The 17,151-nt window shown below is 40.6% G+C and overlaps 1 protein-coding gene across 4 annotated transcripts in view; it reads right to left on the bottom strand.

Annotated features, from left to right (window-relative positions):
• Positions 1–12,621: 12,621 nt before the first annotated feature.
• The window catches only part of LOC115206618 (cholinesterase), a 26,978-nt gene continuing 22,448 nt past the window's right edge, over positions 12,622–17,151 (bottom strand). For 2 of the 4 annotated variants that reach the window (XM_029773774.1, XM_029773775.1), the window contains exon 9: positions 13,383–13,678. In XM_029773774.1, coding sequence (XP_029629634.1) covers positions 13,524–13,678 — 155 coding nt within the window. In that variant the 3' untranslated portion in view covers positions 13,383–13,523. Of the gene's footprint in view, positions 13,679–17,151 lie in introns of all 4 variants that reach the window. The other 2 variants (XM_029773772.1, XM_029773776.1) reach the window with 2 other exon arrangements.

Here is a 17,151-nt window from a genome sequence, read left to right as displayed (position 1 = left end):
GTTTGGTCAGGACGTGGCAGGGGGTGTTTGTTATTGTAGTTTGGTCAGGACGTGGCAGGGGGGTATTTGTTATTGTAGTTTGGTCAGGACGTGGCAGGGGGGTATTTGTTATTGTAGTTTGGTCAGGACGTGGCAGGGGGTGTTTGTTATTGTAGTTTGGTCAGGACGTGGCAGGGGGGTATTTGTTTTATGTGGTTCGGGGTTTGTTAGTATATGGTTTATGTAGAGGGGTGTTTGGTTAGAGTATTTCGGGGTGTTTGGGTTATGTTCTATATTTTGTATTTCTATGCTCTGTCTATGTTATGTATTTCTTTGTTGGCCTGGTATGGCTCTCAATCAGGAACAGCTGTACATCGTTGTTGCTGATTGAGAGTCATACTTAGGTAGCCTGTTTTTTTTACCTGTCCCTTTGTGGGAAGTTGTTGTTGCACTGCTGTGTTAGCCTGCAATACTGTTCGTTCGTATGTTTTGTTATTTAAGTGTACAATAAAAGTTAAAATGAGCACTCAACCCGCTGCGCCTTGGTCCACTATATACGAAGGCCGTTACATATCTTGTTTGCTTTTTAGTCCTGTCCTTCCTCTGCCCCTAACTTCTCTCATATCTTTCTATCCTGTTTGATTTATATTTGCCAAATATTTTTAACTGTGCTGTTTCACAAAAGTTCTGAACCTACATACATTTTACACACAATATATTTTACATTTGTTATCTTGTTGTTATTTGTCAAACTATTCTTATTTATAATTTCCATCTGAGCATTTTGATTAATGTGCTCGTTTGGAGGTTACCCTCCCATCTTCATGTCCTCACCACTCCTTGTCTTTCAGATGATGGACATAATAGGAGAGTTTGTCCTGAAGATAGTCACACAGGCCTCTGGGGCCGTAGGTCTTAGTACATGGTCTACTTCCACTAATTAAATTATATAAGGCAAACCCGTTTCAGTTCTGTGAGCCACTAGCGACGCCCACTCTCCATGTCACTCTCTCTCTCTCTCTCTCTCTCTCTCTCTCTCTCTCTCTCTCTCTCTCTCTCTCTCTCTCTCTCTCTCTCTCTCTCTCTCTCTCTCTTGCACAGTTAGGAAAGCCTGAGAGGAGGTCCTGGGGTGCTGGTGAATCAGATATAATCTGCTGATGTCATAAGAGCAAGACAGCCTTGCTCTTCAGACTCCTGAATATGACTCACAGAATCCTTATCTCCATGATATGGTACTATAGGGTATGGGAGAAAAAAATTGTATGTGGGTATGCACGTGTCACTAGCATTTAGATGGAAAAAGACTCTGGTCAAATGTTTTGTATCTCTATCTTCCATACACAGTTTCTCTGTAGGAGCTGGTAGTGGATCTACAAAGGGATATTCTGACTCTGTTGGATAAATCATCCGTCTCTCACACACACCAACACACATGTGCGCACACACACACACACACCTTCCCTGACACTCAACTCTGCTGTAATAAATCAATTGAGATTCAGCCCAATCCATCCTATCCTTTAGCTTTCAGAGAGAGTGAAACTCACGGTGTAGCTGGTTTAAAATCTCACATCAAAGAGACAGCAGAGATCCAATAAAGCTGTAAATACACCACAAAGCGAAAGATAGTGGGTGAGGTGGAGAGGACACCATGGAAGGAGAAAAGAGAGTCCATACTCCGCCAGGTGATTTTGTGTGCAGAAGGCATGTGGAGCGAGAAAGGCCATGAATCAAAGCAACAAACACTCCTTCAAATTATGAAAAACCACGGTTGAACATGCCCAACGGCATAACTACATGTGACTAAAAATCATTGCTTCTGGTGGCTTTGGTCTGGCAGTGAATGTACAAAAAGAAAATACCTGCAATGCATTTTATTCTATAAAAAAATCATGTTTAAAAATAGGTATTCAAATCCAAATCTGCAGCAAAATATTCAATAGTTTAATTTTACCAATTGCGCTACTACATGACAGTGAGGTTTAGGGTCCAACGCTTTTAGGCATTGGGAGAAAAACCCAATAGAAAATCTTCATATAGAATTCTGCAGAATGATCCTAAATATATATGTTTTAAGTACCAAATAATGCTTGCAGAGCAGCACTCGAAAGATTCCTTCTAATTGTAAATATAAAGAAAAAGGACACAAAAAATGTGGCAACATTTATAATCAAGCCCTACAACATCCTTACAATTCAAAGCACTGGAAACCCAAGAGCTAAACCCTGAAAAGTGTCCCCTGTGTCAGCTAAACACTAAACAAACCCATGATCCAAACACACTGGGAAATTAATCAGGTTGTTTCAGAAATGAAAACCTAATTTTTGACAAATTGGGAAAATTTTACAAAAACACAGAAAAGATTAAATTGCTATTTGGCACAAAAAGATCATTTAAATCGGTAGAATATCTCTGCTCTGTCAGAGATACAAAAACAAAAACAGATCCTGACCAAATACAGTGACCACCTGTTGGCGATAGAAAAAGGGAGACATAAAAAGACATGGCTACCCAAAGAGGAGTGTGTATGTGGTCACTGCACAACAAGGGAGGTAGAGGCATAGATTAAAAAAAAAAAAATCCTTAGTAAGAGACAGGGTTGGGGTCAATTCAACATTTTTGAATTTCATTCAATTCAACCAATGAAGAAACTACAAAATGTATTGCAAATTTTAAATGATTAACCCCAGAGGAAAAACTATATACACTCATGGTTGAAGGAGACACGGTTCCTCTTGCAGCCAAAAGCCTGCCATAGCCTGCAGAACACAGAGTAATTACATCTGAATAATGAGCAGAAACACTTCTTATTGGTGTTATTATTATAGCCGTGATTATTATTCCAAATGGTTGTCGTAAGGGTTGTAGGGTTGATAGTAAAAGTACTAGTGTAATGGTAGTAGGGGTGATGGTAGTGGTAGTCGTAGTAATGATGATGATAGTAGTGGTAGTAATGATGATAGTAGTAGTGATAGTAATGATGATAGTAGTGGTAGTAATGATGATAGTAGTGGTAGTAATGATGATAGTAGTAGTGATAGTAATGATGATAGTAGTGGTAGTAATGATGATAGTAGTTATAGTGGTAGAAATGATGATAGTAGTAGTGATAGTAACGATGATAGTAGTGGTAGTAATGATGATAGTAGTTATAGTGGTAGAAATGATGATAGTAGTGGTAGTAATAGTAATGATGATAGTAGTGGTAGTAATGATGATAGTAGTTATAGTGGTAGAAATGATGATAGTAGTAGTGATAGTAACGATGATAGTAGTGGTAGTAATGATGATAGTAGTTATAGTGGTAGAAATGATGATAGTAGTGGTAGTAATAGTAATGATGATAGTAGTAGTGATAGTAATGATGATAGTAGTGGTAGTAATGATGATAGTAGTTATAGTGGTAGAAATGATGATAGTAGTAGTGATAGTAACGATGATAGTAGTGGTAGTAATGATGATAGTAGTAATAGTGGTAGAAATGATGATAGTAGTAGTGATAGTAACGATGATAGTAGTGGTAGTGGTAGTAATGATGATGGTAGTGGTAGTAATAGTAGTAAGGATGATAGTAGTGGTAGTAATGACGATAGTAGTTGTAGTGATAGTTATGATGATAGTAGTGGTAGTAGTAGTAGTAATGATTATGGAGTGGTAGTGGTAGTAATAGTGATGACGATATTATTGGGAGTGGTAGTAATGATGATGGTAGTAGTAGCGGTAGTAGTAATTATGATAGTTGAGGTAGTTGTAGTAGTAATTATGATAGTTGAGGTAGTTGTAGTAGTAATTATGATAGTTGAGGTAGTGGTAGTAGTAATTATGATAGTTGAGGTAGTTGTAGTAGTAATTATGATAGTTGAGGTAGTTGTAGTAGTAATTATGATAGTTGAGGTAGTTGTAGTAGTAATTATGATAGTTGAGGTAGTTGTAGTAGTAATTATGATAGTTGAGGTAGTGGTAGTAGTAATGATGATAGTAATGGAAATTGTAGTACTATGATGGAGTGGTAGTGGTAGTAATGATGATGGTTAGTGGTATTGGTAGTAGTAATTATGATAGTTGAGGTAGTTGTAGTAATGATGATGGTTAGTGGTATTGGTAGTAGTAATTATGATAGTTGAGGTAGTTGTAGTAATGATGATGGTTAGTGGTATTGGTAGTAGTGGTAGTAATGATGATGGTTAGTGGTATTGGTAGTAGTAATTATGATAGTTGAGGTAGTTGTAGTAATGATGATGGTTAGTGGTATTGGTAGTAGTGGTAGTAATGATGATGGTTAGTGGTATTGGTAGTAGTGGTAGTAATGATGATGGTTAGTGGTATTGGTAGTAGTGGTAGTAATAGTAGCAATGATAGTAGAAGTTGTATTGGTAGTAATGATGATCGTAGTTGTAGTGGTAGTAATAATGATGGTAGTGTTAGTTTTAGTAATGATGATAATAGAGGTAGTATTGATGATAGTAGTGGTAGTATTGATGATAGTAGTGGTAGTAATGAAGATAGTAGTGGTAGTGATAGTAATGATGATGGTAGTTGTAGTAATGATGATAGAAGTGGCAGTAACAGTAGTAATACTGATAGTAGTGGTAGTAGTAGTAATGATGATAGTTGTGGTAGTGGTAGGAATGATGATGGTAGTGAAAGTGGTAGTAATTGTAGTAATGATTATTGTAGTGATATTGGTAGTAATTGTAGTAATGATTATTGTAGTGATATTGGTAGTGGTGATTATGGTAGTGATATTGGTAGTAATTGTAATAATGATTATTGTAGTGATATTGGTAGTAATGATTATTGTAGTGATATTGGTAGTGGTGATTATGGTAGTGATATTGGTAGTAATTGTAGTAATGATTATAGTAGTGATATTGGTAGTAATAGTTGTAGTGATGACAGTAGTAGTGGTAGTAGTAGTAATGATGATTGTAGTGGTTGTAGTAGTAATGATGGTAGTTGTGGAATAAATAGTAATATGATGATAGTAGTGTTAGTGGTAGAAGTAGTAATGATGATGGTAGTGGTAGTAGTTTTTGTAGGAGTAGTAGTAATGATGATAGTAGTGGTAGTGGTAGCAGTAGTGTTAGCAATGATGAGTTATGGTAGTGGAATTAGTAGTAGCGATAATAGTAGTAGTGGTGGTAGTAATGATGACAGTAGTGGTATTAGTTGTAATGATGATAGTATTGGAATTAGAAGTAATGTTGATCGAAGTGGTAGGTGTAGTGGTATTGGTAGTAGTAGTAGTAATAATGATGATGGTAATGGTAGGTGTAGTAGTAATAGTAGTAATGGTGATAGTAGTGGTAGTAGTATTAGTAGTAGTAATATTAGTAATGGTTATAGTAGTGGTAGTAGTATTAGTAGTAGTAATATTAGTAATGATGATAGTAGTGGTAATAGTATTGGTAGTAGTAATAGTAGTAATGGTGATGGTAGTTGTAGTAGTAGAAATTATGATTGTAGTGGGAGTAGAATTAATGATGATAGCAGTGGTAATGGTAGTGGTAGTAATGATGATAGCAGTGGTAATGGTAGTGGTAGTAATGATGATAGCAGTGGTAATGGTAGTGGTAGTAATGATGATAGCAGTGGTAATGGTAGTGGTAGTAATGATGATAGCAGTGGTAATGGTAGTGGTAGTAATGATGATAGCAGTGGTAATGGTAGTGGTAGTAATGATGATAGCAGTGGTAATGGTAGTGGTAGTAATGATGATAGCAGTGGTAATGGTAGTGGTAGTAGTTGTAGTATTAGTAGTAATGACAATGGTAGTAGTAATAGTAAAAATGAAAGTGGTTGTAGTATTAGTGTAGTAGTAGTAGTAGTAATGGTGATAGTAATGGTAGTTGTAGTGGAATTAGTAGAAATGATGATAGTAGTGGTATTGGTAGTGGTAGTGATAGTTAAAGTGCCAGTTGTAGGGGTGGTGTTAGCAGTAATGATGATAGCAGTGGTAATGGTAGTGGTAGTAATGATGATAACAGTGGTAATGGTATTGGTAGTAATGATGATAGCAGTGGTAATGGTAGTGGTAGTAATGATGATAACAGTGGTAATGGTAGTGGTAGTAATGATGATAGCAGTGGTAATGGTAGTGGTAGTAATGATGATAACAGTGGTAATGGTAGTGGTAGTAATGATGATAGCAGTGGTAATGGTAGTGGTAGTAATGATGATAGCAGTGGTAATGGTAGTGGTAGTAATGATGATAGCAGTGGTAATGGTAGTGGTAGTAATGATAATAGCAGTGGTGGTGGTAGTGGTAGTAATGATGATAACAGTGGTAATGGTAGTGGTAGTAATGATGATAGCAGTGGTAATGGTAGTGGTAGTATTGATGATAGCAGTGGTAATGGTAGTGGTAGTAATGATGATAGCAGTGGTGGTGGTAGTAGTAGTAATAGTAGCAATGTTGATAGTAGTGGTAGAGGTAGTGGTGGTAGTGGTAGTACTAGTAATGATAATGGTAGTGGTAGTTGTAGTAGTTGTCGTAATGATGGTGGTAGTAGTAGTAGTAGTAGTGGTAGTAGTAGTAGTAGTAGTAGTGTTGATAGTGGTGGTAGTGGTAGTACTAGTAATGATGATGGTAGTTGTGGTAGTTGTAGTATTTGTCGTAATGATGGTGGTAGTAGTTGTAGTAGTAGTGGTAGTAGTAGTAGTAGTAGTAGTGTTGATAGTGGTGGTAGTAGTTGTAGTAGTAGTGGTAGTAGTAGTAGTAGTAGTAGTAGTAGTGTTGATAGTGGTGGTAGTGGTAGTACTAGTAATGATGATGGTAAGTGGTAGTACTGGTAATGATTATAGTAGTGGTAGTAGTTGTAATGATGATGATAGTGGTGGTGGTAGTGGTAGTAGTAGTAGTAGTAGTAGTAATGAGGATGGGAGTTTTACACTCTTAGTAGACAATGTGCCATCTATAACCTTGAAGGGTTCAGGTACTAGTGGTAATCCCACTGTGAGTGTCCCCACAGGAGAACCCTTTGAATAACCATATTTAAGCCAGCCTTTGGCCTAAAGAGCAGGAACCCAGACATCCTCAAAGAAATGTGGAAATAAAAACATTGTCATACTACAAGAAACATATTTTAAAGGAGACGGACCCCCTGGTTGCCCTCCAGGTCACAGAGAGCTGCTAGTCCCATCCACCAAACTACCAGGTGGGTGGTATAGAGGAGACGGACCCCCTGGTTGCCCTCCAGGTCACAGAGAGCTGGTAGTCCCATCCACCAAACTACCAGGTGGGTGGTATAGAGGAGACGGACCCACTGGTTGCCCTCTAGGTTACAGAGAGCTGGTAGTCCCATCCACCAAACTACCAGGTGGGTGGTATAGAGGAGACGGACCCACTGGTTGCCCTCTATGATACAGAGAGCTGGTAGTCCCATCCACCAAACTACCAGGTGGGTGGTATAGAGGAGACGGACCCACTGGTTGCCCTCCAGGTCACAGAGAGCTGGTAGTCCCATCCACCAAACTACCAGGTGGGTGGTATAGAGGAGACGGACCCCCTGGTTGCCCTCTAGGTTACAGAGAGCTGGTAGTCCCATCCACCAAACTACCAGGTGTAAAACAGGGAAGAGACTCAGGGGGTATGCTAATTTGGTATAGAGCAGACCTAACCCAAAACAGGAGCATTTTACATCTGGCTAGAAATGAATAAGGAAATTATCTCAACAGAGAAAAATGTATTCATGCGTGCTACTTCTATCTCCCCAATATAATCCCCACAGCTTCTCCATCCTAGAGGGGGAAATCAACAATTTCCAGGCCCAGGGACATGTAGTAGTCTGTGCCAGAACTGTGCCAGAACTGGACAAGAACCTGACACCCTCAGCACAGAGGGGGACAAACACCTACCCTGAGGTGACAGCACTCCCTCCCCCATATGCCCTACTAGACACAACTATGACAAATAACAAACAATAATGGGTCACACTCCTGCAGCTGAGCTCTTCGAGGGGACTCCTACTTTAGGTACACCTATAGCTCATCTCTTGGCAGTAGTACTGTAGACTACTTTATCACTGACCTCAACCCAGAGTTTCTGACGTGCTGACCAGACCGCACACGTGCACCATCGCGCATGATGATTTTGTGGCGAAATCAGGACACGCAGGTTGAAATATCAAATCAAAATCTGAACCAACTATATTCATTTGGGGACAAGTCAAAAAGCAATAAACATTTATGGCAACTTAGCTAGCTGGCTTTCAGGGGCATGAACAAAGTTAACCATTTTCACTGTAGTGTCCAAAATGTCTTTCAAGCTGTCAGGCATTCCCTTGGCAGCAGGAGCCTCTCGGTGGATGCTGCAGTGTACCCAAGTGGCAAGTGGTGTCGGGAGAAACTTCTTGCACGGGCATTACCACTCCACTATCTCTCCCTGTCATGGCTTTTGTGCCATCAGTACAGATACCAACATGAGCATCAGCTACGTTTGGCTACACACGGACCGTTAGTGGAATTCCCACAAGAGAAAAGCGGTTAATGTGATTGGATGTTAATTATTTGACTAGGCTACCTGTATTTGATATTGTTGTTATTTAGCTGAACACTAGATGGTAAAAAAAATTATTGGGGCAGTGAAATCAGGCTACTCAGGTGAGAAAAAAAACTCAGCCAAATGTGTAGCCCCGTTAGAAAATATAAATGGACTGTTTGAAAATTGTTTTATTTAAAAAAAATGTGAATCACATTTTTATTTGGGTGTACCCCCGACGGCATTGTGCGTACCCCTGGGGGTGCGCGTACCCCAGTTTGGGAATACCTGCCGTAGAGCACACACAAAACTATACATACCTCGGCCTTAACATCAGTGCCACAGGTAACTTCCACAAAGCTGTGAACGATCTGAGAGACAAGGACAGAAGGGCATTCTATGACATTAAATGGAACATAAAATTCAACATACCAATTAGGATCTGGCTAAAAATACTTAAATCAGTTATAGAACCCATTGCCCTTTATGGTTGTGAGGTCTGGGGTCCGCTCACCAACCAACAATTCACAAAATGGGACAAACACCAAATTGAGACTCTGCATGCAGAATTCTGCAAAAAATATCCTAAGTGTACAACGTGAAAACACCAAAGAACGCATGCAGAGCAGAATTAGGCCGATACCCGCTAATTATCAAAATCCAGAAAAGAGCTGTTAAATTCTACAACCATCTAAAAGGAAGCGATTACCAAACCTTCCATAACAAAGCTATCACCTACAGAGAGATGAGAAGAGTCCCTTAAGCAAGCTGGTCCTGGGGCTCTGTTCACAAACACAAACAGACCCCACAGAGCTCCAGGACAGCAACACAATTAGACCCAACGAAATCATGAGTTAACAAAAAGATAACTACTTGACGTAGGCAGACCTGGCTCTCAAGAGAAGACAGGCCATGTGCACACTGCCCACAAAATGAGGTTGAAACTGAGCTGCACTTCCTACCCTCCTGCCAAATGAATGACAATATTAGAGACACATATTTCCCTCAGATTACACAGACCCACAAAGAATTCGAAAACAAATCCAATTTTGATGAACTCCCATATCTACTGGGTGAAATACCACAGTGTGCAATCACATTATTGTTTATTTCTCTTTTGTTTATTTTCTATTTCACTTGCTTTGGCAATGTAAACATACGTTTCACATGCCAATAAAGCCCCTTACATTTCCACCTTGGCCTAGTTTACGTCTAACAGTATACTTCAGCTGAGGAAAGTCTTACACGACCTTCATCAGAAAGAAAACAGATAGGACAATATAGAGAGAGAGAAATAGAGGGAGCTAGATGGAGAGAGCGAGATAGATGGAGAGAGAGAGAGAGAGAGAGAGAGGGCGAGATGAAAAGAGCAAGATGGAGAGATGGAGAGAGCAAGATGGAGAGATGGAGAGAGAGAGAGGGTGCAAGATGGAGAGAGAGAGAGCAAGAGAGAGAGAGAGCAAGAGAGAGAGAGAGCAAGAGAGAGAGAGAGAGAGAGAGAGAGAGAGAGAGAGATGGAGCAAGAGAGAGAGAGAGAGAGAGAGAGAGAGAGAGAGAGAGAGAGGGCGAGATGAAAAGAGCAAGATGGAGAGATGGAGAGAGCAAGATGGAGAGATGGAGAGAGAGAGAGGGTGCAAGATGGAGAGAGAGAGAGCAAGAGAGAGAGAGAGCAAGAGAGAGAGAGAGAGAGAGAGAGAGAGAGAGAGAGAAAGAGAGAGAGAGAGATGGAGCAAGAGAGATAAAGAAAGAAAGAACAATAACATTTGTCACTTTATTTCAAACAAGTATCGGCCCAGCCATCGCTAAACTACATTGTATGCATAAAAACATGAGCTTGGAGAGTTGTTACAAACTTGTCTTATCTTCCTCAAATAATTATATTATACTTTCCACTTTTCTCCATCATAAGCTTTCTACATTTCACCTGTCTCCCCCTCTGTTGTTCAATGTCAAGAAATCCCTTCACACTTTCATAGGCTGCGTTTAATTTTCTCTCTCTCTATCGTTCAATCTTTTTCTCTACAATTTGCCTGTCTCATTGAAATGATGCGTCACTCTATCCCCGATGACAGCGTAGCGCACATCAGCTCTCACGTTGCCATGGCATTTATTCCCTGGCATCTTATGACTTCTCAGGAGGGAGAACACGTGTCCATCTGTGGGGAATTCATGTTAGCTGGGGGCGGGGACTACCTTTTGAGTGTTACAGTTGAAGTTGAGTTTGTTTTCTTCTTCAAGTTGTGATGTCATGCATTTGTCAAGCTCGTGTCAGATTAGACTGTTACTATCTGACTATGTGGACACTTTTCTCTCCACAAGGTCCATTTAAATTCATTTTGAATTCATACCTTCATAGGGACAAGCATGTCCCCTCTATGTCCCCTCTCTATCTCTCCCACTCTCTCTCTCTCCTTTCCCTCTGTATCTCTCCCTGTCTCACCCTCTGCTTCTCTCCTTCCAATTGGCCCTGAAATTAGAGACTGTCAATACGCAGGGGTAACACAGTCAGTATGTCTGTAACTTCCTATGATAAGTTTATGTGGCCAATACCCAGGGGTAACCCAGACTGCCTGTCTGTAACGCCCAATGATAAGACTGTGTCCAATACCCGAGTGTAACCCAGTCTGCCTGTCTGTAACGCCCAATGATAAAACTCTGTGTCCAATACCCGGGTGTAACCCAGTCTGCCTGTCTGTAACTGTCTATGATAAGACTCTGTGTCCAATACCCGGGTGTAACCCAGTAACAAAAGAGATGAAGAGGAGAGAAAAAGAGGAGAGGTAAACTGTTTGTCTAAATCTATGTCAGCTTTGGATTGTAATTAGCTGTCTAATTAGAGACAACGCAGTGGTTTTCTAGGGCAGGAACCTCTAGGCACAGCGGAAATCACTAGGAGAAATAACCCAGGTCCCTGAGGACAACTCTCTCTTTCTCTCACTTTCTCTCTCTTCAAGCCCTCTCTGTCTGCCCTTCTCTCCCTCCTCCTCGTGTCTGGTCCTTTCTACCTATATTTCTCTATTTTATCTATCATTTAGATTCCTTTCATTATTAAAACCTCAGTCTAGTGTCTGACCCTAAAGAGACTGTCCCTGCCTTCCAGAGCGGTCGTCCAGCCTCCACAGTGCTAAATCAGGCCTCACCTCAAAACCACCTCAGACGAAGGACCAGTAGTTGTGAGGTTGGCTGTCACTTCTTATTTGTGTTACTTTTTAACCTTTATTTAAACCAGGAAATGCCATTGAGATTAAGGACCTTGCAGAGAAGGCAGCTCTAATGTGTGTGTGTGTATATATGTGTGTATGTGTCACAATAAAACATGTTAAATGTTAAAGTGTCAAGACTTACATATAAAAGTGAAAATCTGTTCTGACAGTGATTTGATAGGCAAAAGACAAAATCACATCAAAACAATTTCTCTAAGTTCTAGGGAATCCCGAAACCCTTAAGAAACAGACATGATGTGATACGATGCCAACAAAAATTACACATAAGATGAAAAATGGGACACAAAGGGAATGTTAAACAGATCAAATCAACTCAAACTTTATTTAAAGTTAATAATACACAAGTTTTACACCTCAAAGGCAATCAAACTAAAGAAGAAAGCAAAACCAAGCCAATAAGAGGTCCATCATCTACACTGCTCATGTGCCATCACACAAACCTACTTATAAACTCTCTTTCTGTATCACCCAGACAACTCACTTATAGTCTCTCTCTCTCTATGCAAGGATCCCTAACGCATGACTCCCACCACAGACAATGTACTCTCTCTTTGGAAAATGACAAATGTTTTCATAAACGAGGGCACACTGATGACACGGGTAATGCCGACGGTCTCGTCTTCCTATCTTCACCCTCTACACGCAGTCTGAGGTGGGAGCCGGCAGCCATCTTACACCGAGTCTGTGTGTGTGTGTGTCTGTGTGTGTGTGTGTGTGTCTGTGTGTGTGTGTGTGTGTGTGTGTGTGTGTGAGTGTCTGTGTGTGTGTGTGTGTGTGTTTGTGTGTGTGTGAGTGTCTGTGTGTGTGTGCGTGTGTGTGTCTGTGTGTGCGTGTGTGTGTGTCTGTGTGTGCGTGTGTGTGTGTGTGTGTGTGCGTGTGTGTGTGTGTGTCTGTGTGTGCGTGTGTGCGTGTGTGTGTGTGTGTGTGTGTGTGTGTGTGTGTGTGTGTGTGTGTGTGTGTGTGTGTGTGTGTGTGTGTGTGTGTGTGTGCGTGCGCGTGTGTGCGTGTGTGTGCCCATACGTGCAGGTTTTTGAGGAACGATTAAGACTGGTTATGGCCCAAATAAAAGGCTATGGCATTTAAGGATCTCAGAACATCTGTCACAGAAAAATATATACATAACAAGTAAAAGAGATGAATATATCAATTAATGTCCCACTCAGAGCAATCGGCGTTATCCCCACCAAATAGAATGCATAGTTCTGTATGAAGAAATTATTTGTTTAAATCGACATGAATATACCCACAGACACAGTAAATAAACAGTGAACATACGGTACACACGCACAAACACTCACACATACGTAGACACACACACACACACACACACACACAAATGAATCTTGCATCAAAGGAGTGTAATTTGTCATATAAATGATAATCCAATCAGAATAGTTTATTTCCTATTGATTATCTTTATGTCAAAACTATGTGACCTTTGCATTGTCACTGTGTTTACTCTCCTATTACCTTACTCCATCAAACATCTCTCCTGTTACCTTACCCCACCATACATCTCTCCTGCACACAGAATCATCTCTCATGTTACTTTACCCCACCAAACACAGAGAAACATGTCACCCATTACTTTACACCACCAAACACACAGAAACATAACATTGTCAGATACACAAAGCAAGACACAGGTTCAATTGAAAGGACAAGAAGAAATACCAAAGTACAAACAGATATAGCAGTGATCAGTGAAAATGCCTGGCATTACAATCAGAAACAAATGATGGTTGTGAAATTTTCTTTACCGACACAATGTATTGTCTCATTGAAAAGTAAAGTATAATTTTTAAGTTAGTCTTGATGGGTTGAGGGGTCCAGTCGAAGGTCTAGGGCTCCAAGGGCCTCTGGTCACAGTCCTGCTGCTTCTGACCCTCTGGGCTGCTCAGGCTGTGGTCAGAGTAGTAATTCTTCCACTCCAACATGTAGGACATCCAGCGATGGAAGTGATTCCTCCACTGCTGTTCTAACTCATCTACGCTCACTGACAGAGAGACAGAGGGAGAAGGAGGGAAGGGCGATAGAGAGAGAGACAGAGAGGTGAGCATGATTTAGATTGCCTGAGAAGGGGCTATAAAGTTAAGTGTTTCCAACATTCAAACACTTTCCAACTTAGCATAACCGAAAATCTCAGAATCCAAGTGAGAAATGAGACTTGACATTCAGCTCATCCTCAAAATCAAACTTCCCTCTCAGACACCTACTCCTACGATCCCTCTATACTTTGGCTATAGCTGATCCCATGTGATTTTACTGTGATTTTCCAGTAGAATCAAGTCTGCTCTCATGCTAGTAGAATCACATGGGATCAGTCTGTTCTCATGCCAGTAGAATCACATGGGATCAGTCTGTTCTCATGCCAGTAGAATCACATGGGACCAGTCTGTTCTCATGCCAGTAGAATCACATGGGACCAGTCTGTTCTCATGCCAGTAGAATCACATGGGACCAGTCTGTTCTCATGCCAGTAGAATCACATGGGATCAGTCTGTTCTACTGGCATGAGAACAAACTGGTCCCATACTGAACATGTGTTTGTATTCCTTAAAATCACACCAACATATATAGTACCAGTCAAAAGTTTGGACACAACTACTCATTCAACGTTTTTTCTTTATTTTTACTATTTTCTATGTTGTAGAATTAGCTCCAGATGAGGAACTGTTAGAAAATGACTAACTAATTTGAGCATGTTTTAGTATGTTTATAACTATATAAGTGGCCTAGCAGTAGTGATTATCGTGTTATGGGTTAGATGGAGTGATCTATGTGAAAATGAATTGACGGCCGGAGGCAAAGTGCATAGGGGACCTGTCTCTATAATAGAGATATTACCACAGATTGTGAACTATTGCCCCATAACAGTGTCGTATAGCTTCACTGTTTTATATCATAATATTCTCTCTCTCTCTATGTTTTGCATCATGATATTCACTTGAGTATGAATGGGTCGCTAATTCTCAAATAGCTCTTTGTGTATGAGTCCGGATAATTAACAGTAGACTGAGGCAAGGTGCAAGGACTTATACTCCCTACTGATAAGAATACCAGGAAATGTGTGGAGGAGAACCAAAGGTCCTGGACTCAGGCGATAACACCACCTACTTACCCACAGAGATGCATTGTACAGTTGAAGTCAGAAGTTTACATACACCTTAGTCAAATACACAATTCCTGACACAATTCATATCAGTTATCAATAAAAGGATGGCAAATAAGAGTGTGCATAGTGTGATTATAGGTCAGAGGCCTTACGTCTCAGCGGTATAAAACATATAAATCAACAGAGAATATTAATCATGTTTTTCCTGTTCATTTATAAGTAATTTCACAGTGTATACAATGTTGAACAGTATGGAATTACAATTAAAAAAGGAGGGACTGTTATGGTTCTAGCTTGAAATATACTTATTCATGTTACCATCCTAGAACTTATGGATTGCTTTACACGTATATAAGGAATCTACACTTGAAGTCGGAAGTTTACATACACCTTAGCCAAATACATTTATTAAACCCAGTTTTTTCACAATTCCTGACATTTAATCCTAGTAAAAATTCCTTGTCTTAGGTCAGTTAGGATCACAGCTTTATTTTAAGAATGTGAAACGTCAGAATAATAGTAGAGAGAATTATTTATTTAAGCTTTTATTTATTTCATCACATTCCCAGTGGGTCAGAAGTTTACATACACTCAATTAGTATTTGTAGCATTGCCTTTTAATTGTTTAACTTGGGTCAAACGTTTCAGGTAGCCTTCCACAAGCTTCCCACAATAGGTTATGTGAATTGTTGTCCTTAAGCCATTTTGTAACAACTTTGGAAGTATGCTTGGGGTCATTGTCCATTTGGAAGACCCATTTGTGACCAAGCTTTAACTTCCTGACTGATGTCTTGGGATGTTGCTTCAATATATCCACATCATTTTCCCTCCTCATGACGCCATCTATTTTGTGAAGTGCACCAGTCCCTCCTGCAGCAAAGCACCCACACAACATGATGCTGTCACCCCCGTTCTTCACGGTTGGGATGGTGTTCTTCAGCTTGCAAGCCTCCCACTTTTTCCTCCTAACATAACATTTACATTTTAGTCATCTAGCAGACGCTCTTATCCAGAGCGACTTACAGCAGTGAATGCATACATTTCATTCATTTTTTTTCCTGTGCTGGCCCCCCGTGGGAATCGAACCCACAACCCTGGCGTTGCAAACACCATGCGTTGCAAACACCATGCTCTACCAACTGAGCTACAGGGAAGGCCACAACAATGGTCATTATGGCCAAACAGTTCTATTTTTGTTTATCAGACCAGAGGACAATTCTCCAAAAAGTACGATCTTTGTCCCCACGTGCAGTTGCAAACCGTAGTCTGGCTTTTTACATTTACATTTACGTCATTTAGCAGACGCTCTTATCCAGAGCGACTTACAAATTGGTGCATTCACCTTATGATATCCAGAGGAACAACCACTTTACAATAGTACATCTATATCTTTTTTGGGGGGGGGGGGGTTTAGAAGGATTGCTATATCCTATCCCAGGTATTCCTTGTAGAGGTGGGGTTTCAGGTGTCTCCGGAAGGTGGTGATTGACTCCGCTGTCCTGGCGTCGTGAGGGAGCTTGTTCCACCATTGGGGTGCCAGGGCAGCGAACAGTTTTGACTGGGCTGAGCGGGAACTGTGCTTCCGCAGAGGTAGGGGGGCCAGCAGGCCAGAGGTGGATGAACGCAGTGCCCTTGTTTGGGTGTAGGGCCTGATCAGAGCCTGAAGGTACGGAGGTGCCGTTCCCCTCACAGCTCCGTAGGCAAGCACCATGGTCTTGTAGCAGATGCGAGCTTCAACTGGAACTTTTTTTTTATGGTGGTTTTGGAGCAGTGGCTTCTTCCTTGCTGAGCGGCCTTTCAGGTTATGTCGACATAGGTCTCGGTCACTGTGGATATATATACTTTTGAACATGTTTCCTCCAGCATCTTCACAAGGTCCTTTACTGTTGTTCTGGGATTGATTTATACTTTTCGCACAAAAGTATGTTCATCTCTAGGAGACAGAACGCGTCTCCTTCCTGAGCGGTATGACGGCTGCGTGTTCTCATGGTGTTTATACTTGCGTACTATTGTTTGTACAGATAAAAGTGGTACCTTCAGGCGTTTGGAAATTGCTCCCAAGGATGAACCAGACTTGTGGAGGTCAACATTTATTTTCTGAGGTCTTGGCTGATTTATATTGATATTCCCAAAGAGGCACTGAGTTTGAAGGTAGGCCTTGAAATACATCCACAGGTACACCTCCAATTGACTCAAATTATGTCAATTAGCCTATCAGAAGCTTCTAAAGCCATGACATCATTTTCTGGACTTTTCCAAGCTGTTTAAGGGCACAGTCAACTTAGTGTATGTAAACATCTGACCCACTGGAATTGTGATACAGTGAATTATAAGTGCAACAATCTGTCTGTAAA

The sequence above is a fragment of the Salmo trutta genome, chromosome 13 (genome assembly GCF_901001165.1).
Source record: "Salmo trutta chromosome 13, fSalTru1.1, whole genome shotgun sequence".
Taxonomy (NCBI): domain Eukaryota; kingdom Metazoa; phylum Chordata; class Actinopteri; order Salmoniformes; family Salmonidae; genus Salmo; species Salmo trutta.
Note: the sequence above shows the minus strand (reverse complement) of the source record. Positions and strands in the feature narration are given on the sequence as shown.